The sequence below is a fragment of the Balaenoptera ricei genome, chromosome 15, assembly GCF_028023285.1.
Source record: "Balaenoptera ricei isolate mBalRic1 chromosome 15, mBalRic1.hap2, whole genome shotgun sequence".
Taxonomy (NCBI): Eukaryota; Metazoa; Chordata; class Mammalia; order Artiodactyla; family Balaenopteridae; genus Balaenoptera; species Balaenoptera ricei.
In genome coordinates, this window is record NC_082653.1 from 79,412,122 (window position 1) to 79,437,751 (window position 25,630).

General features: G+C 54.4%; 1 protein-coding gene across 5 annotated transcripts in view; it reads right to left on the reverse strand.

Moving 5' to 3' along the window:
• Window positions 1–25,630, reverse strand: part of CLIP2 (CAP-Gly domain containing linker protein 2) — a 77,314-nt gene that overhangs the window by 23,575 nt on the left and 28,109 nt on the right. For all 5 annotated transcript variants that reach the window (XM_059896338.1, XM_059896337.1, XM_059896334.1 and 2 more), the window contains exons 3-8: window positions 19,288–19,838; window positions 6,834–6,958; window positions 5,134–5,347; window positions 4,295–4,492; window positions 3,272–3,375; window positions 1,187–1,247 (exon numbers count right to left, since the gene is read on the reverse strand). In XM_059896338.1, coding sequence (XP_059752321.1) covers window positions 1,187–1,247; window positions 3,272–3,375; window positions 4,295–4,492; window positions 5,134–5,347; window positions 6,834–6,958; window positions 19,288–19,838 — 1,253 coding nt within the window. The remainder of the gene's footprint in view (window positions 1–1,186; window positions 1,248–3,271; window positions 3,376–4,294; window positions 4,493–5,133; window positions 5,348–6,833; window positions 6,959–19,287; window positions 19,839–25,630) is intronic.

Below are 25,630 nucleotides of genomic sequence, written 5' to 3' on the forward strand. Positions count from 1 at the left end.
GAAACCGTAATTACCCATTGGAGCTCAGACATGATCTAGTGCAGTGATTCCCAAAGCATGGTCCCCAGACTAGCATCACCGGCAACTTGTTAGAAATGCAGATTCTCGGGGCCCACCCAGACCTACCGAACAGCCACTCAGGCCAGGGCCCAGCATTTCGTGTCTGAACACACCCTCTAGGTGATGAATTCTCAAGTTTGAGAATCACTGACCTAGTTCAACCTCCTCATTTTACAGGGGAGCAAACAGAGGCCCAGGGAAAGGAAGAGGCTGCCCAAGGCCAGTTAGGGCCAGGACCAGAGTGTGGAGAGGGACTGAACTGACTGCCCCCTGCCCCATCTGACGGTTCTGGGAGTCCTTGTCTTTTGTCACCTCCCAGGGAGCAGGAAGGGTCTTAGTGGAAAGGCACTCCTGCCCACCCAACTGTGAGCAGGCCTAGTGAGCCCCGTGGCCTCCAAATGATTTGGTGAGGAGGGCTGGTGTTTGTCTTGGGGGGCAGGGATCCTTAAGTGCTTTACTAATTGATGTGAGCATCCTCCATCCCTCAGCTCAGAAAGGGTGGCTGGATTGGAGAGTGAGAGTGAAAGGTCCAGACCCCTCGTCCAGGTGCTGTAACTGAGGAGGCGCTGTAACTGGCCATTCTTACAGGCTGGATGCAGGAGTCAGGAGTCCTGGGTCCTGGTCCCACTGGCTGCTGATTTGCTCCATGACTGGGAGGGTCCCTTTGCCTTTCTGAGCCTGTTTTCCCGTCTATAAATTCTGTGACTCAACCACAAGCTACTTCCAGCCAAAATTTTATGTGGAATTCAAGATGAACAAAGGGCCCAGGGAACACCTTTAGGGCTACTGCCCAAGAAAGAAGGGACGGGGGAGGCTGGCCACTATGTCCTCAGGCCCAGCTCTGTGGATGCCTTGGGTCCATTCCACCCAGCTGCTGACACAGGAAGCATGGCCCCTCTGGGGCTCCTGGAGCTGAGCCATTCCCACTTCTGACACCTGAGTCTCTCATGACCGCCACCCACTCCCACCCAGGGTATGATCTTTGACCCTTCCCCATTTCTCCCTTGTAATACCCCCTGCCCCCTCCCAGGGGGCCCAGAGTTGCTGCCTAGACCTCATGGCCATTTGCCCTTCAAGGGCTGGGCCTGGGGTGCAAGCCTGGGGTGGGGGGGCCTTTGACCATTACCTCCAGGTCTCCCTTGGTGATGGACTCCTCCTCCACTCGGAACTGCAGGTCCTCCACCTTCCTGCAGGGGGAGAGGGGGCTGAGTGAGCTTCACCCAAAGGGGTGGGCTTTGCCAAGTCAGCCATGGCAGAGAGAGCCAAGGCCACAGGTGGCCCAAAGTCCACACTCAGATTATGCAGAAGACACTGCCCAGAGCCCCAAGTTCCTGGAAACATCCAGCCCTCCCAATTTCCTGATCCATGCTCTACACAGAGAACACTGGCTTCTCTAAAATAGACACTGTTTTGGGAAAGATCCCCAGTGTTCTCCTTATTTGCTGCAAGAAATAAATCCTTCCTTCTGCAAAAAAAAAAAAAAAAAAAAAAAAAATATATATATATACACACACACACACACACACACACACACATATATATATATTTATATAAAATAGGAATGTTTAATGCAGCATCCTTCCCCCCTAGGGTGGTTGTGGAAATAAATGACAGAATGGATAGTAAATGGAAGCACTAACAGCTCTGTTTTCATCACAGCAGGGAACAGACATGCCGCATGGAACAGTCTGTGGGGAAGGAGGCAAGGTGGGCTTCTTCCCCTACTGACCCCATTCTCATTCCCTCCCCTCAAAATCAGGGCCCAGAGTCCCAGCCCCCACTGCTTGGGCTGCTCCCTGATGTGGAGGGCTCCCAACTCCCTGCTGCAGGTGTGGGGCCCACCCTCAAGGAGACATACCCACCCACCCCCGAGAGAGCACAGGGAAGAGACACAGGCACATTACAGCTCACAAAGCTGCTACTCCTGGGGCCTCGTGACAGCTCCCAGCACACAGAGGATGAAACTAAGGCCCAGAAAGGGCTAGTGACCTGCCCAAGATCACACAGCAAGTGCAGGGCAATGCTGGGACTTGCACCCAGGCCTTCCTGAACACAACTCCCACGACGTCTGAAAGATCTGTTTTTGTTTGTTGGCATCAGGCACGTTGCCATGGGAACCAGATGCGTGGGCCCCACCGACCCTCTCAGGCAGATATAAATAAGCCCTCCTGTCTCCAAGTCAGACAGTAACAACAGCCCGTGGAGCACATGCCTCAGTTGAAAGCCCAAAACCAGACCCAAGCTGGGGGAGGTGGAGGGCTGGGTCTGGGAGGTGCTACAGTGCAGGGGAGCAGAGAAAGCTGCAGAAATCTGTGTGTCAGCAGCTCGGAGACAAAGAGAGGCTTCCGGGCTGAGGGAAACCCTTGTCAGGCCCCAGTCAGCTCTGAGCCCCACCAGGCGACCCAGGACCAAGTCAGGCCAGAGTCCCCACACAGAGGGAACACAACTCCCACTTGCCACTGGCAGGACAGAAAGAGCCAGTGGCACCACTAACAGGCTGGTGACCTCAGGCAAGTCCCTTCCCTGCTCTGAGCCTCAGTTTTCTCATCTGTGACCTGGGGGGCAATACCTGCCTCCTGGGCTAATTGTAAGACAGAGGGAGACAGAGCAGGTAAAGCTCCCAGCCCCGAGGTTGAGCCCCAAGGGCAAGGTGTTTCCAGGGGCCTTTTCCTGCTGTTTCTCTGAGCCTCGGTTTCCTGACACATGAAATGGGAATGAAGCTTCAGGACACGGGCTGTGAGCTCCACCCGAGGGACCTAATGCAGAAGGGGTGTTCCCTGCGCTGAACTGGGTCACGGGGTGGGGACATCGGATGCACGTCTCCCTAGTGAGAGGTCCCCCTGCCCATCTGGGCGTTCTCATGATGCTGCATGAGCCGGGCAGGGCAGGAACGGTGAACCCCATGTCAGGAAGGAAAACAGTGACGTATGTAGTGTCTCCCATGTGCTCAGTGCCATGCTGGGTGCCTTACTGGAGTTATCTTGTAAGTCCTCCCAACAGCCTGCAGAGATGGGGATCATCACCCCACTTTGCAGATGAGAGGACTAAGGCCCGCAGAGCTCATGTCACCAGCCCAGGTGACACAGCCAGTACGTGGTGGAGGCGGGGTTTGTGCCTGCTGGTCCTGAGCCTTGCTTTTCCTGGTCATCCTTAACGAGGCTCTGGGAAAGTGTCCCCCCAGGACCAGGACCAGGACAGGAGTGGCACCTACCTCCTCTCCTCCTCCAGCTGGTTGGACAGGTCCACCTTCTCTTTCCGCACGCTCTCCACCAGCAGCCGGGCCCGCTGCAGCTTCTCCTCTGCCTCTGCAACATACTGGGCCCCGAGCGAGGGCCAGGACAGGGTCAGCCTCCGCCTGGGGACCGGGAGCCAGGTGGGGGAGGGGTGGGTGTGGAGGTGGTGCGAGGAGCCAGGCCTGGAACCCAGCCACCCCTACTCCCCTGCCAGCCCTAGTCTGTCCGGAACCGTGGACCTAGATGTGAGGGAAGAGGGCCGGCTGAGTGCCAGGAGCGGGAACCTCAGGTCCACCTGCCCCCAGTACCTGCCACCTCCCTCAGCCCTTGAGGGCCTAAGACCTATTGTCTTGTCAAGGCCCCTGTCACGACACACACGTGAGCTTGGCCTTAAAAATTCCAGAACCCGAGGGATGAGTGAGCCAGGCTCCAAATGGGGACAGGGGCCTAGGAGGGAGCTCCCATGTGGGGAACAAGCATCAGGGAAGAGTAGACACATGACAGCAGCAGAGTCAAGGCTATGGGCAAGGACTTCCTTCCCTGAAACCCAACCCAGGAATCTGCTCGAAAGCATGATCTGAAATGTGGACAGATGTACCCCAAAAATGTTTACATCAGTATTATTTAGAAAAAGTGAGGAATTGGAAAACAACCTAAACACCAGCAGGGGACAGGCCACGTCAGTAAGGACACAGCCCGTGACAGACGGCAATGCAGTTGTTCAAACGGGGAAGAATTTTCCATGACCTAGAAATCATGCTCGCACTATAGGAGGTAGGAAAAAGCAGGATACGCAAGTTTGTGTCGAGGTTCTGGAGGTGGAATGTAGACCTACCATTGGAAGGAAATTCACCAGGAGGATGAGGGGTGTGTGTAACATGCATCTCAGTTTTCTCTGCACACCCCAAGTTCTCCTCACTGAGCGTGACTGAGGGACAAGACTGGCCCGAGGAGACCGCTGGTGCCCTCTGGGTGCTCCATGGCCCTGCCTGCCCACCCACCTGCTCATGCTGTGCCTTGAGCAGGGCGATCTCCTTCTCCACCTCACAGATGTGGCTCGTGGCCTTGGCCACCTCGGCCCGCTCCAGGTCCCGTTCAGCCAGCAACTGCTCGATGTGCTGCTGTTTCTCCTTCAGCGCCTCTTGCAAGGCAGTCGTGCCCGAGATCTTGCGGGCATAGCGCGAAGAGGTTTCCGTGAGCTGCAGGAAGGCGTGGGTGCAGGCAGGACTCAGGGATGTGGATCACCGTCCAGGCAACCCACCGCTACCCAGCAAGTGGCGGGCCGAAGTGCCTCAACTGCTGGGGTTTGGTTCCTCCCCCTCCCAGGGCCCTAGACACTCTGCCTAGGTATGTAAAGGGAATCATGATGTTTGCAACCCAGGGAACTCCCTGCTCCCAGGAGAGTCACAGCCCCTGGGGGTCTGCCTCATGGTGGGCTCCTTCACCTGGGCCACCTTCTCCTGGACTAGGAGGAACCTCCCGTGTAGACAGAGCTCTGCTGAAAGGGCAACCTCACCTTCCCTCCTCACCCAAGGTGGCTGTGCCAGCCTTTCTAAAGCACCTGCCCTGCACCTGTATAACCTGCGTGCACCTGTATTACCTGCCCTGCCTCTGTATGACCCTCTTTAACTCCCAGGGAAGGGCTTAAGCTACTGACAAATCGGTAATATAAAAATAACAATAAATGTAAATGGGTCAATTTCTCTGTTAAAAAATATGCACTTTCATCTTTGTTCAAAAACTCCAAACTGACTGATGCCTGGAACCAGAGCAAGTCAGGGGACAACTGGGTCTCTCTGTCCCCGCCCCACCCCCATACACACACCAGGGTATCCCTCACCAGGCCACTGCGGCTGGGCCGGCCCCCCACAGAGGAGGCCACAGAGCTGACAGAGCTGATGGAGGAACTGCTGGGACTGTGGGTCAGTGCCGAGACTCCCATGGCCATGCGCTTGGTCTTCTTGGCCTTGGCTGGGCTGGTGGATGGGAAGCCGATGCGGATTACCTTGTGGATGGGCGCGAAGAGACCAAATTTGGGCGGGCACTGGAAGTACCTGGAGAGGTAGGAGAGACCATGCTGCTGTCACGGCCCCACAGCTTGGAGCCTGGCCTGCCTCCCCTACCTCTTCAGAGCCCAGCAGAGAGAGGCTTCTCCTGAGGGACCCATCACCCACACCCTAAGACCGATAGACAGGACTCCCAGAAAGGGAATAGAGGTGAGCAGGGCCTGATATTCTGCATAGCCATGAACAGCAGTTGGGCATATTTCTGGGGGATGGGGAAATAACAATTACCGAGCACCTGCTCTATGCCAGTCCTTTTACATAAATGCTCATTTCGATCCCCCAACCACTCTATTGTTATCCATAGTTCACAGATGAGATTTAGGCTCAGAGAGGTTAAGTAACCTACCCACAGTCACACAGCTGGTTAAATGGCAAAGCTGAGACTGGACCCAGTGGACTCCAAAGCCCACTATGCTTTGGCTCCCACACATCAGTCAGAGGCCCCCAGCCATATCTGCAGCCCCACTCTCATGGCTGCCCCTGGACCACCCCCAGCCCCAAGGCTCTCTGCCCATGGAGCCCCCAAATGGAGAAGCAGAAGCCTGAAGGAGGCACCTCAGGGGTGGGGTGAGGATGCTGCCCAACCTGCCCCTGGATTCTGAAAGCAAGAGTAAGTTGAGAGAAACATCCGTCTTGAAAACAGGAAGGCAAGTGTTGCCACGGAACTCTGGATCATCTTCTCTCAAAACCTCTCTAGCCATGGATTCCATGTGGGACCAGGGACCTAGTTCTGTCCAGTTTCCCGCTCACCTTGAAACTGCCACCCCACCCTGCCTCCTCCCACATTCAGGTCTTTGTGCAGCCTGACCCCAGCCTAGCACACCTTCCTTCTCAGAGCTGTCACAGCCTCACCTGGACGACAGAACCTAGCCCAGGGACAGCCAACACAGGCTCGCGGGCCACCTTGCCTTAGCCCCACACCCCTGACGCTGCTCAGCCATAGCACCCCCCCCCCCCAAAGGGCCCAGGCATGGCCTTAGACCCTCTCGACCCAGGATTCCTGGCAATCAATTCCCTTTAATCAGAGATGCTGAGAAACCTGGGACCCAGCTGTGACCCTAACCTTGGCTGTACAGCACCAGGCACTGTCTGATTATTTCCTGTGTCACCCAGGGCAACTCTTAGAAGACAGGACCCCTGCCTCTCCTTTTCTGGTGCTCCCACCTCACTTAGTCACGGGTGGCAGGGGGAGGGGAACCCAGGGACAGATGACACTCCTAGTGCTTACTTGTGACTCTCTGTGTGACCTTGAGCAATGACCTCTCTGGCCTTGGTTCTCTGATCTGTAAAATGGGGTGATATTCCCACCACCTGCTTCTGTGAGCTGCTATGACAGAAGGGAGGTGGTAGCATCTATACATGGTGTCTGGCACAGTCACCCAGATGCTCAACACTGGCATTCTCAGATGCCCCAGCCCCGACCCCTGCACCCACCCCAGGAGAAGAGGACTCCCTTCCTCCCTCCCCGCCATACCTGGTGCCCGCCACTGCCCCATCGTTCTTCCCAAGGGGCTCGTCCAGCTCCACGCCACACCACTCGCCCTTGGCAAAGTCTGTCTCCCCGACGTACCGTACCACGCCAGTCTTCGTCCCACCAACCTATAGGCACACAGAGAGACTCAGGTCCAGAGGATGCAGTGGGAACTGTAGAGATGGCACAGGCACCCAGGTGCCTGGGCTCATCCCACCCCTCCCTTGCAGTGTGCAAGGGCCAGGGGAGATGAGGGGGAGGCCCAAGGACAGTTGGGAGGGGTACAGGTATAAACAGTGCTTCCCAGGGCTGTCCCGAGCAAGAGCTCTGGAGTCAGAAAGACAGACCTGCATTCAAACTCTGCCACTTACAAGCTGTGTGAGCTTGGGCAAGTTACCTAACCTCTCTGAGCTCCAGCATCTTCATCTGTCAAAACGGCTTTTGTGAGGATTAAGTACTAAATGTGCAGTGTCTGGAGCATACTAGAGTCTCAATAAATGTTATCCTTAAAAATGGTTTGGGGGTGGGAGGGAGACGCAAGAGGGAGGAGATAGGGAGATATATGTATATGTATAGCTGATTCACTTTGTTATAAAGCAGAAACTAACACACCACTGTAAAGCAATTATACTTCAATAAAGATGTTAAAAAAAAAAAAAAAGGTTTAGGGAATTCCCTGGCGGTCCAGTGGTTGGGACTCCACGCTTTCACAGCCGAGGGCCCGGGTTCAATCCCTGATCATGGGAACTGAGATCCCACAAGCCGAGCTGCGTTGCCAAAAGAAAAAAAAGAATGGTTTAAATGGGGGTTGCCAGGAGCTGGGCAGGAAGGGAAGTGGGGAGTTGTTGTTTAATGGGAATACAGTTTCAGTTTCGCAAGATGAAAAAGATCTGTTGTGCAACAATGTGAATATACTTACTACTAGTGAATTGTAAGCTCAAAAATGGTTAAGAAGGTAAATGGTATGTTACGTGTATTTTACCACAATTAAAAAAACTCACAGGACAGGCCAATAATCAGGAATATTACTGTAACAATGATTTTAAAACTTTCAATTCAAGTTATATATATACATAAAGTTATATATATATATATATATATATATATATATATATATATATATATATATACACTTCCAAAGCCTTAAAAATTCCTGTAAGTTTCTCCATCTCTCCCCAGAAGCACTTTCACTCTTTAAGATGAAGCTTTTTGGTGTTGACCTCCATATTTCTAAATGACATGCTAATATTGCTACTTGTCAATTTTTCAATTTGGGGGTGACATCCATCTACGTCTCATCAGGGAAGGGGAGACGTTCCCTCCCCAGCACCAGGCTGCACACACCCCTACTGGGTTTCTACCCCTGCCACGCAGTGATGGCTTCATTTTGATCAGTCTCCAGGTAGACGGTGCTGGGACTAAGCAAACACTACTCACAGACGCGGATGGGCAGATGCAGATACTTTTCCCTCCCAGCACCAATTTTTCCCTACAGATAGCAACTGTCTTTTATGATTGTTTGCCTAGTTTTTATGGCCCTTAAACTAATGTAACCTAAACTCTTTCAACTGCCTAAATCTCCAGAGCCCCTTTGTGAGTTGTGGTGTGTAAGCTTCGTTGCCCTGCGGCATGTGGGATCTTAGTTCCCCGATCAGGGATCGAACCCCGTCTCCTCTGCATTGGAAGGCGGATTCTCTTTTTTTTTTTTTTTTAAGATTTTTTGATGTGGACCATTTTTTAAAAAGTCTTTATTGAATTTGTTACAATATTATTTCTGTTTTATGTTTTGGTTTTTTGGCCCCGAGGCATGTGGGATCTTACCTCCCCGAACAGGGATCAAACCCGCACCCCCTGCATTGAAAGGCGGATTCTTAACCATTGGACCACCAAGGAAGTCCCTAATAGACTTTGTTTTATAGAGATATTTTAGGTTTCTGGAAAATTTGAGCAGAAAATACAGAGAATTCGCATATATCCCCTCACCTCTCGCCCCTACAGTTTCCCCTCTTATTAACAGCCTGCATCAGTGGGGTGCATTTATTACAATGGTGAGCCAACAAATTGTTATTAACCAAAGTCCATAGTTTACATTAGGGTTCACTCTTGGTGTTGTACATTCTATGGATTTTGAGAAACATATATAATGACTTGTACCCACCATTATAGTATCATACAGAGTAGTTTCAGTGCCCTAAAAATGCTGTGTTCCACCTATTTATCCCTCCCTCCCCCGCCTCCTGATAACCAACGATCTTTTACTGTCCCCAAAGTTTTGCCTTCTCCAGAATGTCATACAGTTGGAATCATATAGTATGTGGCATTTTCCCACTGGCTTCAGTCACTTAATACTACGCATTTAAGCGTCCTGAATGTCTTTTCATGGCTTGACAGCTCATTTCCTTTTAGCCTTGAATAACACTCCACTGTCTGGATGCACCTTAGTTTATTTATCCATTCACCTACTGAAGAACATCTCGGTTGCTTCCAAGTTTTAGTAATTAGGAATAAAGTTGCTAGAAATACTTGTGTGCAGGTCTTCATGCAGATATGTCAACTCATTTGCGTAAGTACCAAGGAGCAGGATTGCTGAATCGTATGGTGAGAGTATGTTTAGTTTTGTAAGAAGTGGCCAAACTGTCTTCCTAAGTGCCTGTGCATTTTGCATCCTGGCCCTCCCCAGCAATGCACGAGTCCCTGTAGTTCCACTAAAGGACTGTCCCTCCCCACACCCCCACTGGGGGACAGGCTGGGCCCCAGTCTCCGGAGGGATGAGCCCCACCCGCTCCTTTTCCAGCACCTGAGGGTTATCTGTGAGGCTGGAGTACCCGCTGGCCTGGGCCAAACACCGACTGCATCCCGGGTCTCATAAAATAAGGGAGGTGGGCAGACTGAATTTATGTTTCTCTGGGATTTTCCTCTGAGGAAGTTAAAATAGGTGGCTCGTCTAAAATAAACCCATGCGTCTCACCCACAAGGACAGACAGCTCTGCCATCAGCAGGCTGGGGCAAGTCCCCCCATCTCACAGGGCAGCCGTGAGGGTCCAGTGAGGGGCTCATTTCCAAGGCCTGGAGCAGCACCTGCCGGGCCGCTGTGGCGGAAGAGCAGAGCAAGCGGGGAAGGAGGGGGTCCTGGCAGGAAGGAGGCTGCCCGGGAGAGACGGGCAGGTGAGTGGTGGCACTGGGCCACCTTCAGGGAGACGAGGGGACAGAGGCGAGCAGCCCCTCTCGGTGATCCTCCCTGACTGTGTCCACGTCGCTGACCTCAACAGCTAGTGAGGGGCATCTGGGGCTCAACTAGCTTTGGCAGCATCGACGTCACACACGTGGTACCTCACGCGCTCTCAGGACCACCTGGCAGGGCCATGAGTCATTCACTGAGCAGGAAGGTTTGAGTGCCTTCCTGGCACCGGGCTCTGTTGCAGGCACTGGGGGTGCAGCCATGTGAGCAAAACACCCCAACCTTCCTCGTCAGGGCGGGAAGCAGACAGCCCAGCAGTAAGTGAGTAAGTGCTGTCATTCCAGGAGGATGACAAAGGCTACGTGGAACAGCACCGGAGAGCCCCGTCTCCAAGAGGTGACCTTGGCGCAGAGGCCTAACGGAAGCGGGACAGTGAGCTGCGGGGAGCCCTGGGGTCAGAGTTCCAGGTGGAGGAGGTCAGCAGGGCACAGCAGAGGCACTGGCCTGGTACGGGAGCAAAGAGAAGGAGGCCGGGGCGGCCGAGTGCAGCCAGGACGGAGGGCGAAGTCGGATCATACGAGGGTGGGCGGGCAGACCACAAGGGTCTGGGGGCCATGGGAAGCTGGGTGGGTTTTATCCCACGTAAGATGGGGGCTCCTGGAGTGTTGGGCCCTGAGTGGGGGCAGGGAGACCAAGGAGGGGGCGGTTCCATTGCTGGAGAGAGACGAGCTGCCCACAGAGGTGGTGGGCTGGGGACCAACTTGGGTGTATTTTGGAGGCAGCACCAGAGGCCTGATTATGAATCACGTGGTCAGGAGAGAAAAGCAGGACGTAAGGCCAACTGCCAAGTTCCTGGATTGGTCTGCTGGAGACACACGTGTGCCATTCACTGAGATGGGGAGGACGGGGCGGAGCAGGTCGGGGATGGGGGTTGGGTGTGTTATAGTTTGAACTGTGTTCCCCAAAAAGATACGCTGAAGACCTGACTCCCACGACTATGAGTGTAACCTGATTAAAAAATAGGGTCTCTTATGGGAGTTCCCTGGTGGCCTAGTGCTTCGGATTCCGGGCTTTCACTGCCGTGGCCCGGGTTCAACCCCTGGTTGGGGAACTGAGATCCCGCAAGCTGTGCGGCACAGCCAATAAACAAACAAACAAATACATAAATAAAAACAGGGTCTTTTAGATGTGATCACGTTAGGATGAGGTCATTAGGGCGGGCCCAAATCCAGTATGACTGGTGTCCTTATAAGAGAAGAGACACGGAGGGAAGAAGGCCATGTAAAGACTGAGGCAGAGATGCAAGAAATGCACCTATAAGCCAAGGAACGCCGAGGAGTGCGGGCTACACCAGAACCCAAGAGAAGGGCGTGGAGCAGATTCTTCCCTTGATCCTTCAGAGACAGCATGGCCCTGCCAACACCTGGGATTTCAAATGTCTAACCTCCAGAACTCGGAGAGTGTACATTTCTGTTTTAAGTCACCCAGTTTATGGTACTTGTTACAGCAGCCATAGGAAACTAATGCAGGTTAAGTGGAGATGTTGACTAAGGGCTTGACACATGAGACAGGAGATGGAACCCTGGGCAGTGTGATGCCCACATATGCTTGGACTGTCCTAAGTCACGGGCCTGGATGGTTCCATCAAGGGAGAGACAAGCGGAGGCTGGAGTTCTGACCTGATGCTGGGAAGAGGAAGAGCAGGGAGGTAGGAGGAACCAGGGGAGTGTGTGGAATCCCAGGAGGTGAGGGAAGAAAGTGCTTCTAGAAGGAGGCAGGGAGAGATGGTGGCCGATTCTGCTAAGAGGTGAAATAAGATGAGGACTGAGAACTGACCATCGTACTTGGAATGTGAAGGGCCCTGGTGGCCTTGCGGGGGGGAGTTCCCTAGAGTGATCGGTGATGGGGAGAGAGCAGGAGGTGGAGACCATGGTCACGGACGGGCCTCTTAAGGGGTTTAGCTGAAGGGAGGACAGAGAAATGGGCAAATAGCAGGAGGAAGACAAGGGGTTGGGGGAGAGTCGGGAAAGGGGGAATGTGCAGGGGAGGAGGGAGGCTGTCTGCAGGGGGCGGGTGGGAGGGGCTGGCCTCGGACAAGAGCTGGAGGTTGGGGCCCTGGACTGGACAAAAACAGCTGGAGGGAAGACAGAGTGCGCAGACGCTGGCGGGTCTGGTGGTGGACAACAGCCCTGTTCTTCCCGGGAAGCACAGAAGAGTCACAGCTGAAATGTGGGGGAGGGGCAGGCATTGGCAATTTTTTGGAGAGAAGATGGTTATGAATGTTACAGAAGAAGAGACTGAGGGTCAGAGAGGCTAAGCGGCAGGTAGTGAGTGGCCCAGCTGACTCCCCCAAGTAGGTCTGCGGGCCTCGGGTCCGTCCTCTCCCCAGCCCAGCACATGGGGGAATCGGTCATTTGTCCTCCCAGGCACGTGGATACTTTAAAGAAAAGGTGGGAGGGGGCAGACAGAGACTACTGCACAAACTCAGGCCAGAATTCCCCGACTGAGACCCTGGTAAAAAGGGAGACATTTCAGCACTTCCCTGGCAGTCCAGTGGTTAAGAATCCATGCTTCCACTGCAGAGGGCACGGGTTCGATCCCTGGTCAGGTAACTAGGATCCCACATGCTGTGCGGTGTGGCCAAAGGGAAAAAAAAAAAAGGGAGACATTCTGGAGTCTTCCTAGCCTGGGGTCAGTCTGACCTCCCCAGCCCTGCCCCTCTAAGAAATGGGAGGATTAAAGGCCACACCCTTGCCCCCTGCCATCCAGCCAGAAGCCCCATGACAACACAGAGGAAGCAGGAGGCAGATCTAGTGCCTCCTGGGCCCCCTGCCTTACCTGGCTCTGCCCCCCATTAGCACAGCCTGAACACGGAGGCCCAGCAGCCCTGTGTGCTCGGTGGGCCACCGAGTCCCCTCCTGCTCACCCCTCCCCGCTCCCAACCGACGCCAGCTCCCTCTGCCTGAGCACCCAGGACAGCAGCCCCCAGGATGCCCCCTGGCCGGTCCTCACAACCCTCTCCCGTCTACAGCCAGGCCTCACAATGGGCATCACAGCACTTGCCCCTCAGCTGTGAAGACTCCGGGGTGAAGAAACAACACTCAGAGCAAGGAAAGAAAACCAGCCTTTCCCGAGGGCTCACTACACGCCGGGAGTCTTCCTTATTCTATTTATTTGTTTGTTTGTTTGTTTATTTATTTATGCCATGCCATGGCATGCGGGATCTTAGTTCCCCGATCAGGGATGGTACCCACGCCCCCTGCAGTGGAAGCTCAGAGTCTTGACCACTGGACGGCCAGGGAAGTCCCTTCCTTATTCAATTTATACAAATCCTACGAAATGGGAATATCAGGCCCATTTTAAAGATGAGGAAACTGAGGCTCTGCACCCTGCCCTGGGACACTGCTGTGAGGGGCAGAGCTGAGCTCACGCCCAGGCCTGTACACGCCAGAGCCCACCTTGCAGCCTCCACACTACAGATGGCCCTGCTGGGTGTCTGTTCTCAGCAGAGTGGTGGGAACTTGACCGGGGCCTGAGGAGAGAGGGAGACACCTGCAGAGAGAAAACCTCATTCCTCATCTCTCAGGAGGCGGGTCCCACACTGCCCAGGCCAGCTGCCGAGGGGTCAGCAGGCAGGACACAGCCCTGCAGAGAACCTACCCACCCACTGCAGAGGGGCCGGGCTGCTCAGACTGCCTCACGGGCTGGTACACGCTGGGTTATCTGCAAGGCCAGGCTGGCACCGGCAGGGAGCTGTGGGATATGCCGGGAGAGGGTGCCAGCAGTACAGGCGATTCCCTGGAAAGGTTTCTTGGTCCACCCTCCTCAGGATGCTTCTGTGGCCAGTACATGAAGGGACATAAAGGGGCAGAGACTTCAAGTACTTGGAGATGCTCCACTCAGATCCTGCTTCAAGGAAGCCCTTGCTGCCCTGCTGTGCGGAGCCCCTCGCCTGAGATGGGGCACTCAACATGCGGTGACTGAGCGAGGCCGGGGCAGAAAGGCCCGGACACGTTGGCTCAGCACGGGACGCTGTGATGGGCAATCTCGCTCCAGAGCTGCCCCAGGTTGGCCGAGACTCTGTCTGGCCTGCAGAGCAGTCTGACTTCTCCCTCTGCCCAATCTTTCACAGAAGTTAAAAGCCCTAAGAAACACCCCAAACCCCACCCTGGCGCCTACTTTTGGAGAACCCGACCCTCCACAGCAACCTATGGGCCATCTGACATCTTTGGGGGTCAGAGCTCTCCCATTATCCCACTGACATCCACTCCTTGCGGCTTTGGCCCTGGGGCACCTCTTGGAGCCACAAGCAACCAGCCAGGCCTCTTCCTTCCTGAGACAGCCTCCTCTGGTCCTTGCTAATCATACCCCATGCTGGCAACTGTAGCTGACCAAGATACTTCCAGCCCTCCACCTGGACTGCTGGATCCACTCGGGGTGGGGGGGATACAGAGGACATTCCAGGACTGGTAGATAGAAGCCCAGAGCTCCTGTTCCAGGCCAGCCCATGATGTGCTGTGTGACCCCAGGCAACCGCTCACCCTCTCTGACCTTCACGGTCCTTCCCTCTACAATGGGTGATTAAGGCCTGGTGGTCTCTGCCCCAGCAGGCCTGCCTGAGTCTGGATCAGCCCCCGGGTGGGGCTGTCTTCCTATCCCTCTTCTGTGCCACCAGTTCTCAAGCTGCCTTTCTACATAGTCTCGGTTCCTGCTTCTCCGTTAATTCCCCTGGAACGTCTCTTCTCCTCCACGACCTAAATCCCAAACTAATGGCTGGCTCGAGTCTGCTGCACCAGCCCTGCTGCCTCTGGAGCAACATCCCTAAAACCACGCGGACAGACCACTTCCTGGGATGGACCCTCGGGACCACACCTTGGGGGACACACACAGCAGCTATGTCTCAGGCCAGCTAGGCAGCCGAGGGCCCCCCATAGGCTCCCCGGGCCTGGAAGGTGCCCAGGGGTGCCAGGGTCCCACCAGACTGGGCCACTGGGCCTGGGTCCCATCTCAGCTGTGCCAGGCATGTTCTAAAAGGCTGTGTGTCCTTGGACAAGTCATTGCATCTCTCTGCTCCCACCTCTGCCATGCGCCCCAACTCCAGACACCCAGGATCCTTGAGTACTACCCCAAACTCACCCAGTCCGAGCTATGGGAGCACTCAGGGAGGGAGGATTTCAGAAGAGGAAGTTGGGGCGGAATAGAATGATTCGATGCTGGAAGAATTTCAGGGATTAGCCAGAAAGAGGTGTGTGTGTGTGTGTGTGTGTGTGTGTGTGTGTGTGTGTGTGTGTGTGTGTGTGTGTGTGTGTGTGTGTGTGTGTGTGTGTCCTGGGGCGGGGGAGGGGCCGAGGGCGGGAAGGACAAAGGCAGGACAACCCAGCTCTGCCACTTCCACTCTGGGTGCTGTGGGAAACTCAGGCCTCTGATTCTCATCCTCAGCCTGTAAAATGGAACAATGAACATCTGCGTCGTGGGCAGCTGGGGTAGTAAGAGGTGAATCCATGCAGCTCAGTGTGGAACTCCAAACCACACCTGAAAATTCTGCCAATTTGGCTCTGGCAGGCATGTGACAAGATTCCCAGGATTTAAGTGACACTATTCCAGGAAGGTCAGGCATGTTCCCCCTGTGTCACCCTCCCAGGGGTTCCTCCAGGGGCCAGGGCCCCTCAGGGTTGAAGAGGAAATGGATTCTGTGTGTAAAGTTCTTGGCACAAGCCTCCGCTCCCAGCGAGCACTTGGCCAGTGGAAGTCAAGGACATGCAGGCTGACGTGAGCCGCTGTGTGACCTCAGAGAGGCTCCCCGAGCTCTGAGTCCCTCCCTGTGCCCAGGACCCCATGGCTCAGGGAGAATGCCCACCCTTCATGGACTTTAATGCTGATACCAGCTAACACTTCACAGAGCTTACTTAGAGCCAGACCACCTTCTAAACACTACATATGCAGGTGAAAATTTTTTTTTTTTTTTGGCCACGCTGTGCGGCTTATAGGATCTTAGTTCTCCAACCAGGGATTGAATCTGGGCCCCGGCAGTGAAAGCACGGAGTCCTAACCACTCGACTGCCAGGGAATTCCCAGCAGGTGAACTTTTATCCCCATCTTACAGGTGAAGAAACTGAGGCAGAGAGAGGATAAACAACTTGCCCACGACTATTTGGCGAGTACACGGACCTCCTGGGGTAGTCTGAAGCTGAAATGAAACCAGGATCCAGAGGTATCACTGAAGAGCAGCGTAACTTAACGGACATAAATTCTGTTATTTATGTTCAAAAATAACAAATATTGTTCATGCCTTTGACCCGGGTCAGAAGCAGGTTTGTGGCAGGTGAAGCTAACGTAGCTTAGGTAATCAGAGCCCCTCACATACACCAGCCTCTCTGGAGGCTCTGGGTGGGGAGGGCCCTGACAGTACATTCATGGGATCACATGATTTGTAAAATTTGTGAAAGCAATATTTTTTGTATTGTTATTTCCTAAAAAGCCCCCATCCTCAAACTGTATAAGCTCGGGCCTCTACCTTCATTCATGTCCAGGATATAATTTGTTAAAGGGAGGGGTAGGGATAGGAAGATGATGTGTCAGGTGTTTACAGAAGGCACAAGGGAGAAGTAGCAAGTCCCAGGGTCGGCCGAGCCAGCTGGATCCTGGCTGTTCACAGTGGTCCAGGCTGGAGGACTAACCCAAGGGAAGCTGTGGACTAGGGTGGGGCACGTGCGGCTCCATCCTCGAGGTGAAAGTAAACCCCTCCTTCAAATTCCTCTCCCCAACCCACCACAATCCAAGCATGTCCTGTTCCCAGGGCAGTCACAGTTGATGAGTGAATAAAGGAATGAATGGCCCAGCACCTCCTGACTGAGTGGCCCTGGGCAGGTCGTTTTCCAGGGCTGAGCCCAGTTTCCTCATCTGTAAAATGGGGAGATAACACCCACTGCGCAAGGCAGTGGGGAGAACCAAAAGAGACAAGGTGCAGAAAGTGCTGGGCGTGGATACGCCCTGGAGAAAGCAGTGTTTCAAACCAAAGGATGCAACCCAGTCTCAGGCTGGGAAGTCACTGGGGCCCGTCTGCTGCTACTGCCAACCCTGCTGAAGGGCTGCAGTCTGGCGGAGATTTCCAGAGCAGTGCCTGCCTCGTGCCAACTTGAGTGCCCCCTGCTCAGTACGTCCAGTTCTCACTCCCTGAGGGGGCAGCAGGTGCAAGCGGAGTTCCAGGCAGGATCACACTGGGGTTAAACCTCTCTCCTCTCCCAACCTGAGGAGCATTCAGGGATGGTGAATAACCCTAAAGGGCTCCACTGCCCACCCCACAGGGCACTCACATGACACTACCCAGGTCTTGCACAGCCAGAGCCCTTGGTAACTACGAAGCACTTCCACGGCCAGCTGCTTCTCAATGATCCCAGCAAAAGTATCACACGGGAGTTATCTATGCCCGTCCTGCTGAATGGACAGATGATGAATGAATGGGAATGAGGCCCAGTTAAGTGAATCGCCCAGCATCACACAGCTGGCAAGTAGCAGCAAAGGCGCGAACCTGGGCCTGATTTCCCTGCAGAGGCCATGGCCAGCAGGTGCCCTCAGTTCCCAGGCATCCCCGAGGACAGCTCGGTGTGACTGTAAGCCAGCTTGCCTGACCACTCTGGGTTATAGCTGATAAGATGTCTGAACCACCCAACCTTGGGCCAGGGGTCTTTTTTCTTTTTTTAATTGGAGTATAGGTGATTTACAATGTTGTGTTAGTTTCAGGTGTACAGCAAAGTGAATCAGTTATGTGTATACATATATCCAGTCTTTTTTGGATCCTTTTCCCATATTGGTCTTTACAGAGTATTAAGTAGAGTTCCCTGTGCTATACAGTAGGTCCTTATTAGTTATTTATTTTATATATAGTAGTGTGTATATGTCAATCTTCCAATTTATCCCCCCCTTTCCTCCCTGGTAACCATAAGTTTGTTTTCTATGTCTGTGACTGTATTTCTGTTTTGTAAATAAGTTCATTTGTACCATTTTTTTTAAAGATCCCACATATAAGCAATATCATATGATATCTGTCTTTCTCTGTCTGACTTACTTCACTCGGTATGACAATCTCTAGGTCCATCCACGTTGCTGCAGATGGCATTATTTCGTTCTTTTTTATGGCTAATATTCCATTGTATATACATACCACATCTTCTTTACCCGCTCCTCTGTCAATGGACATTTAGGTTGCTTCCCTGTCTTGGCTACTGTAAATAGTGCTGCAGTGAACACTGGGGTGCATGTATCTTTTCAAATTATGGTTTTCTCTGGACATATGCCCAGAAGTGGGATTGCTGGATCATATGGTAGTTCTATATTTAGTTTTTTAAGGAACTTCCATACTGTTCTCCATAATGGTTGTACCAATTTACATTCCCACCAACAGTGTAGGAGGGTTCCCTTTTCTCCACACCCTCTCCAGCATTTACTGTTTGTAGATTTTTTGATGATGGCCATTCTGAGTCATGTGAGATGACACCCCATTGTAGTTTTGATTCGCATTTCTCTAATAACATCTCAACATCTCTCAGTGATACTGAGCGTCTTTTCATGTGCTTTTTGGCCATCTGTATGTCTTCTTCAGAGAAACATCTATTTAGATCTTCTGCCCTTTTTCTGAATAGGTTGTTTGTTTTTTGATATTGACTGCATGAGCTGTTTGTATATTTTGGAGATTAATCCCTTGTCGGTTGCTTCGTTTGCAAATATTTTCTCCCATTCTGTGGGTTGTCTTTTCATTTTGTTTATGGTTTCCTTTGCTGTGCAAAAGCTTTTACATTTAATTAGGTCCCATTTGTTTATTTTTGTTTTTATTTTCATTACTCTAGGAAGTGGAGGGCCAAGGGTCTTGAGCACTCTGGTCCCCAGCCTTTTCCAGTATAATCCTGGCACATCCACGCTGGTGGGCTGGATCAATGGATATCAATGACAGCTAACATTTTGAGGGCACTAAGTATCAGGCACTGTCTAAAGCCATTAACATGTATTCACACATTTCAACCTACAAGGCAGGTACTATTAAAGTTCTCATTTTACAGATGGGAAGACTGAGGCCCAGGAAGGTTAAGACACTTGCCCAGGGTCACACAGTGACAGTCTCCAGGGTCCCCACTTTACCTGTCTCCCTGGTCACTCTGTGGTTCTGACCAGGAGTGGGTGCCCCAGCCCGGACCCCACCCGAGCCCCGTGGGTCCCCCGCCCTGCCCAGTCCTGGGGATCCAGTTCACTCACGTGGGGTGGAGTGCTTGGGGAGGGGGGACTCACCAGCACACGGTCTCCCAGGCGCAGGTCCTTGTCACCCCGCTTCACAGAGCCGCTGTCGGAGAGGTTGGAGCCTGACTCGTTGCCGGTCTTGACGGAGCTGTTGAGGACGCTCTCCCGCAGGGGGATGACGCGGCTGGTCAGCGGCGGCGTGGCCGTGCCCGAGTGCAGCGACAGGTTCTGGGTGGTCAGCGACTCGACCGAGTGCGCGTCGCTGCCCGAGCCCTCGGCCGCAGGCTGCCGGGTCAGCTTGGAGGGCCGCGTGAAGATGCCCTGCAGGGCTGGGCACTCGAAGTAGCGCACGCCGCCCACGGCGCCGTCGTTCTTGCCCACCGGCTCGTCCAGCACCACGCCCGCCCACTGGCCCGGCGCGAACTGCGTCTCGCCCAGGTACTGCACCACGCCCGGCTTCACGCCATTCACCCACACACGCTCGCCCACCACGAAGTCCCCCACGAACTCGTCGCCCACCTCGGCCGCCTTGGCGCCGGGCTTCTCGGGGGCGACGGGGGCCGCGGCCGGGGGGCCCGAGGCCTGCTTGTGCAGGGGGGAGCCTGTGGAGGAGGAGAGGGGCGGCGGTTAGAGCTCGGGTGGGGGCTGGACCCTCGGTGGTCCCAGGAGCGCATAGTCTAGCTGGCCGGGGGGAAACTGAGGCAGGTGGGGCTGGGAGTGGGGCCTGGGGCGGGTCTCACTCCTCCTGGGCTGTGGGCATCCCCGGGTGGCTCCCTACTCTGCCAACCCCTCTGGAAAGTTCTAGGGAAGAAAGTTCTAGAGAAGCTCAGGACAGTGCCTCCTCTGAAGGCTTTCCACTGCTCAGGGTCACTCGAAATTGAGGGCAGAATGAACCCATGACCGAGGGTTGCAAGCTGCTACTTCCGCATCCCGGTGGGCTCAGGCCCTCAGCTGTTACTTTGAGGCCGCCCATGGCCCCATGTGGGACTCAGGTCTCGTGGGGGGATCTCTGTGCCCCCCCACCTTCTTCTCCAGCCAGTTCTGGGCCCCACAAAAGGCTCCTAACTGTTCCTTGACAGCTGACCACAGACATCTCGGAACAAGGAAGGAGCCAGAAAACCTTCTTACTCCACTCCTGAGTCTCCCTCTTCTTCCCGGTCCCCAAGCTGCAGCCCAAGCCTCAGGGCACACAGACCAGGAAAAGGGGGGGGTGAGGAGGGTGGGAGGCGGAAGCAAGCACTGAACCTCATTCCTGGACTGAACTCCAGGCTCTCTGGACTGAACTGGGTACGCTGATCCAGCCCCTCTTTACAGAAAGAATGACCCTGAGACTCAGAGAGGCCAGGGCCTCGCCCAAGGCCACACAGCAGAAATAGGGACTCAAACCCTCGGAGGGGGCCTGCCTCCCAGGCCTGGGCTCTGATGTGCTCTAGACTCAGAAAAAGAAGGGAAGCGGGGCAACCTGCTCACGATCACTCACAAAAGGACAAAGCAGAGCTCAAACCCGCCATGCTTGGTGCGTGTCTGGCTCCTGGGCCCCACGCAGGGCCTCCTGTGCAAGTGGACGCTGGCAAGCCTGCCCATTTATACCTCAAGGTCTGGAGGCTGCCCCTCCTTCCTGCCAGACCAAGTATCAGGCAGGGAAGGACTCATCCTTTTCCTCCTCTACTCCAGAGGCTGACGGACTTGTCAAGTACAGATGGGGACAGGCGGCAAGCAGACACTGCCATGCCCCTATCAGAATTGCCTGTGTTTCTGGTCCTTTCCACGGGGAGCCAGTAGAGGGGCCACAGGGGCAGAGGCTCCACCAGCATCCTCCTTGTACCCAAGGCCAAGGAGCCTGGGACCGCAGGCCTGGCTGCATGCTGTCTCAAGGCTGGAAGGACAGAGCTTCTGGGAGATGAGGAAGCCACACAACTCCAAGGCAGGGCTGACATACAAGCTCAAGCAGGCAGGTTCTCCCTCTGGGACACTGGTAGTGGTGGGAAAGCATGTGATCACCCAGGGCCTGGGGAGCCAGGACGGGGGTCCTAACTGAGGGGCCAGGGGCTCCCTCTCAGCTGTGAGCTGGGCTCCTGGGAAATCAGTGAGCTTTGCTATTGAACTTGATTAACAACCAGAGTGATCACACCCATGAACTGATGCTCTGTGCTAAGAGGCAGACATACAGTAGCTCACTGGACCCTCACAGTTAACCCTGTGAAGTGATTCCATGATCCCATTTTACAGATGAGGAAACTGAGGCTTAGAGCTATCAGGTGCTTTATCTAGGCCCCCCAGGCAGGAGGCAGCAGAGCCAAGGTCCGGCCAACAGCCCCTGGCTCTTGGTGCAGGGCACTTTCATTCATCCAGGAAATGAGTACAAGGCACCCGCCATGCCAAGCCCTAAACTACAACCACCCCAATCTTGGACTCCTCTGCATGGACCCGTTTCCTAGATTCTGACCAAACCCTACAGTTCCCTTCGAGCAGGGAACAATCTCATCTTGCACTCCTTCCTGCAGAGGGATGTCTCCTTCTCCTTCTGTGGGACCCTGCATGGGACCCTGGGGGCGGGGGCGGGGGTCCCCAAGGCTCTTCTCTTCCACCCCTGAGATCCCACAAGGTGGAGGCCACAGTGGCTGAGGGAGCAGACCCTGGAGCCCCACCTCGGTCTCCTCACCTGCCCTCCGCCACGGGGCTGCTGTACAGTGATGGACACAAAGCCCTAGGGATGGTGCCTGGGTCACACAAGTGAACAAGTGCTGATCGTTCTTACTGTGATGAAAATGATTGATCCTCAAACTAAGGGATTAGAAAAAATTTACAACCACAAAAGGATCAGTGGGCAGAAGAAGGGCTTCTAGGCAAGTTCTGGTGACCTTGGACCCGTGGCTCTGCCCCCACCACACACACCCCCCCCAGAGCAGCCAACCTCGTCCTGCTGTTCCCTGTGTCTGGGCTGAGCTCCGGGTCCCTGGTTCTCATCTAGGACAATCTTGTTACAAGGAACTTCTGCTGGGATCACAGCAGTACTGGGCCTGGGAACCCCACTAGGTCAGGTGGGCCCATTCCTTAAAAAAAAAAACCTGCTCTGAAAAGCAGCCATAGTGGGAGGAAGCCACAAGTTAGATGGTGCTCCGGGTCCCTTGTAACACTGCCCAAGCAGCCCGTGGGTCCTGCTAACAACGAGGGGTCAAGGTTATCATCATTGAAACAGCAGCTACCATTCATGAAGTGAGACTACGTGCCCTCAATGGACTGGGTACTTTTTTTTTATATATATATATATAAATTTATTTATTTATTTATTTTTGGCTGTGTTGGGTCTTCGTTGCTGTGCACGGGCTTTCTCTAGTTGCGGTGAGCAGGGGCTACTCTTCGTTGTGGAGCACGGGCTTCTCATTGTCGTGGCTTCTTTTGTTGCGGAGCACGGGCTCTGGGCACACAGGCTTCAGTAGTTGTGGTTCGCGGGCTCTAGAGCTCAGGCTAAGTAGTTGTGGCACACGGGCTTAGTTGTTCCGCGGCATGTGGGATCTTCCCGGGTCAGGGCTCAAACCTGTGTCCCTTGCATTGGCAGGCAGATTCTCAACCACTGCACCACCAGGGAAGCCCTGGACTCAGTACTTTTGCTATATTATATTCTTATCTTGCAGATTAGGAAACAGAGGTTATAAAACTTGCCCAAAGTTACCCAGGCAGGAGCCAGGCCCACCTGGTCTGGCTCAGAGCTTCCTTGTAAGGCAGGCATAGGAGGTGTCTAGCAGGTGTCAGTGCCTTTCCCATATCCATTTCCAGAACACTTCCTTATGCTGAGGGGCTCTGTGATGTCTGCTTAACGCAATGGCCGTGGCTCAGGTGAGACCCTGCCCGACCTGTTGTCTGTGCAGAGAGCACAGAGAAGGGTCCCAGGTCGAGGGGGACCCTGCGTGGCTATTCTTGGCAAGAACCTGCCTACTCAGCTGTCCTCCCAGCTGTCCTGGCCCAGGCAGACCCCCAGGTAATCTCCTTTCTTCCCCACCCCCGTCCCTTCCAGAGGTCACAGGCCCCGGGGACCAGTTGTTTGAACAGCTGCTAAAATAAAATCCAGGTCACGAGCCTGGAGACCACACTTGGGTGTTCTGCTGCATTTTTCCTCTTTGGCGCCCCAGTCTCACAGGCACAAACCTTCACCCACTCCCCCACTCACCCCGGGGAGCTTGCAGCCGCCTGAGCTGGGCAAAGCGTGGCAACCCCGCTAGAGCCCCCTTCCCTCCAGGGAGCCATTAGTAACACACTGGCTGGGCCTGGCCGAGCCCCTTCCCATATCTGGGCCTCAGCTTCCCCATGGGACAACAAAGGGCGAGGTCAGAAATTGCTCAGGTACTGGCCAGCACTGACATTCTACGAGCCCCACCTCTCCTCCCAGAGGAGCTGGCGTGTCCTCAGAGCTATGAGACCTGGCTGATGGGCTGAGCCTCTGGGGCGGTTCTGGAGGCTCCCTGAGGGCAGGGCCTGGGCCTCCCCGCCCTCCTAGTTCCCGCATGGACCAGCATCGGCTCGGCAAAACCCCAAGAAAGCAAAGGACGGCAACAGACTTAAACCTCACGCCAGCAGCTGATCCTTCCCCAGACACCAGGCACAAGGGAATTGACTGCTGGTTTCAAGTTCAAAGTAGAACTTTGATAAAAAGGGCTAAAGGACATGGTGTGGAGTGACAGCAGCTGGTGGCCTGGTCCAACGTGAGCAGGGGGCGCTCAAGGCGGGGGTGGTGGGAGGTGCCCAGATGAGAGCGCATCCTCCCCTGCTTCCGCAAGGACTCTGGTCCTGCCCTGCCTGGGAAGCGGAGACAGGCATTTTTCATACCTGCCGAATCTCAGCCACCAGGGACCCCATTCGTTGAGCACCCAGTGTCAAAAGTGGGGCCAGCAAAGGGGTGGGGGGAACACCAGGACCACAGCTACAACTCAGCCGGCCTTCTGCCTGGCAGGGAGGCACCAAGGTCCGTGGGGCCCTGGGGTTGGGGAGAGAGGGCTCATTGCAAACAGAGGTGGGAGCACCTCCCAGAACCTCCGCCCTGACAGTCACAGGGCTCGTTCCCTCACCTCCTCAGAGAAGCCTTCCCTGACTGCTTCACCTAAAAGCCCACCCACTTGCAGCACCCTCTACTCACTTTATTCTTCAAGAGATTTACCCCATCTTCACCTGTGTATGTCTGCCTTCCAGACTTAAATGGAAGCTCCCACGGGCTGTGTTTCCTCTCCAGCACCCAGCCTGGTTCCCCGCAGCAGGCCCTCAATGCAAGCTGCACTGCACTGCCGGCTCAGAACTGGGGCCCGCCCCGGCTCTGTGCTGGGTGCACGGAATAGTCAACAATCCGAGCTGCAGAAAGTCGCTCCCATTTCTTCAGTCAAGGAATCTGAGGCTCACTCCAGGCAGTTTCCGGTTCACCTGGTCTCCCTTCCGCCTTTGTACCTCCCTGAGCCCTTCTCATTTTCCCTGTGTTTCCAGAGGAAAGCTAAGAACCCTCTTCTCCTTTTAGAAGCAAACCTCCACCCCCCTTTGGTCTTCCCTGGGACCCGCCTCCCCGCCACCTCTCTCCTCTCCCCGCAATGGCCCTCCGACAGAGGTCAGAGCCCACGGGTGGCATGAACACCACCCTGGCCCACAAAACAGCTTCCCTCACCTCACCCCCGCCTGCTGTCACCCATTCTCCTTCCCAGCAAACAAGCTTTTCTCTCTCTAAATGTTTATTACATAGATCATTCATGTCCATTGCAGAAAAATTTTTAAACGTAGTTACTGATTTAAAAAAAGAAAAGGACCTATAGTTCCATCATATAAACATAATCACAGTTAACATCTTGGTGTGTGTTTTTCCAGGCTTTATCCTGTGCATGTAGGGGCATGTGTGTGTATGTGTGTGTGTGTGTGTGTGTGTGTGTGTATGTGTTTGTGTCTGTGTGTGTGTGTGTGTGTGTGTGTGTGTGTGTGTGTAGTACTTAAGTCAAAAACACAAGCCAGGCTGTAGTTAGATATCACTGGTCCTCTGCTCTTCCTGCAGTTGGTATTTTTCCATCCAGCAGTGTCTAGAAGGAAACCATTCCATGCCCTAGTAAGACTCTGCTTCCCAGTCTGTCTCTGACCCTCAGCTCCCGACCCCTCCCCGCTCTGGAAACTTCTCCTGCAAGGATCCCTCGCTGCACTGCAGGGGGCCCTTCCCGGCCTTGTGGTGCCCGGCCCTGCTGTCCATGCGCCTCTCAAGGCTCCCTGCTCCCGTGACAGGACTGGGGCCTCCCCAGTCCTCCACCCTGGCCCACCCTGGTGGTCCTCTCCGACGGGGTGGTCTCCATCCACTACTCTCTCCACCTATATTCCAGCCAGTGCTGTGCTGGGAAAGTCTTAACTAGTTCTCCAAGAGAAAAAAAACAATAAT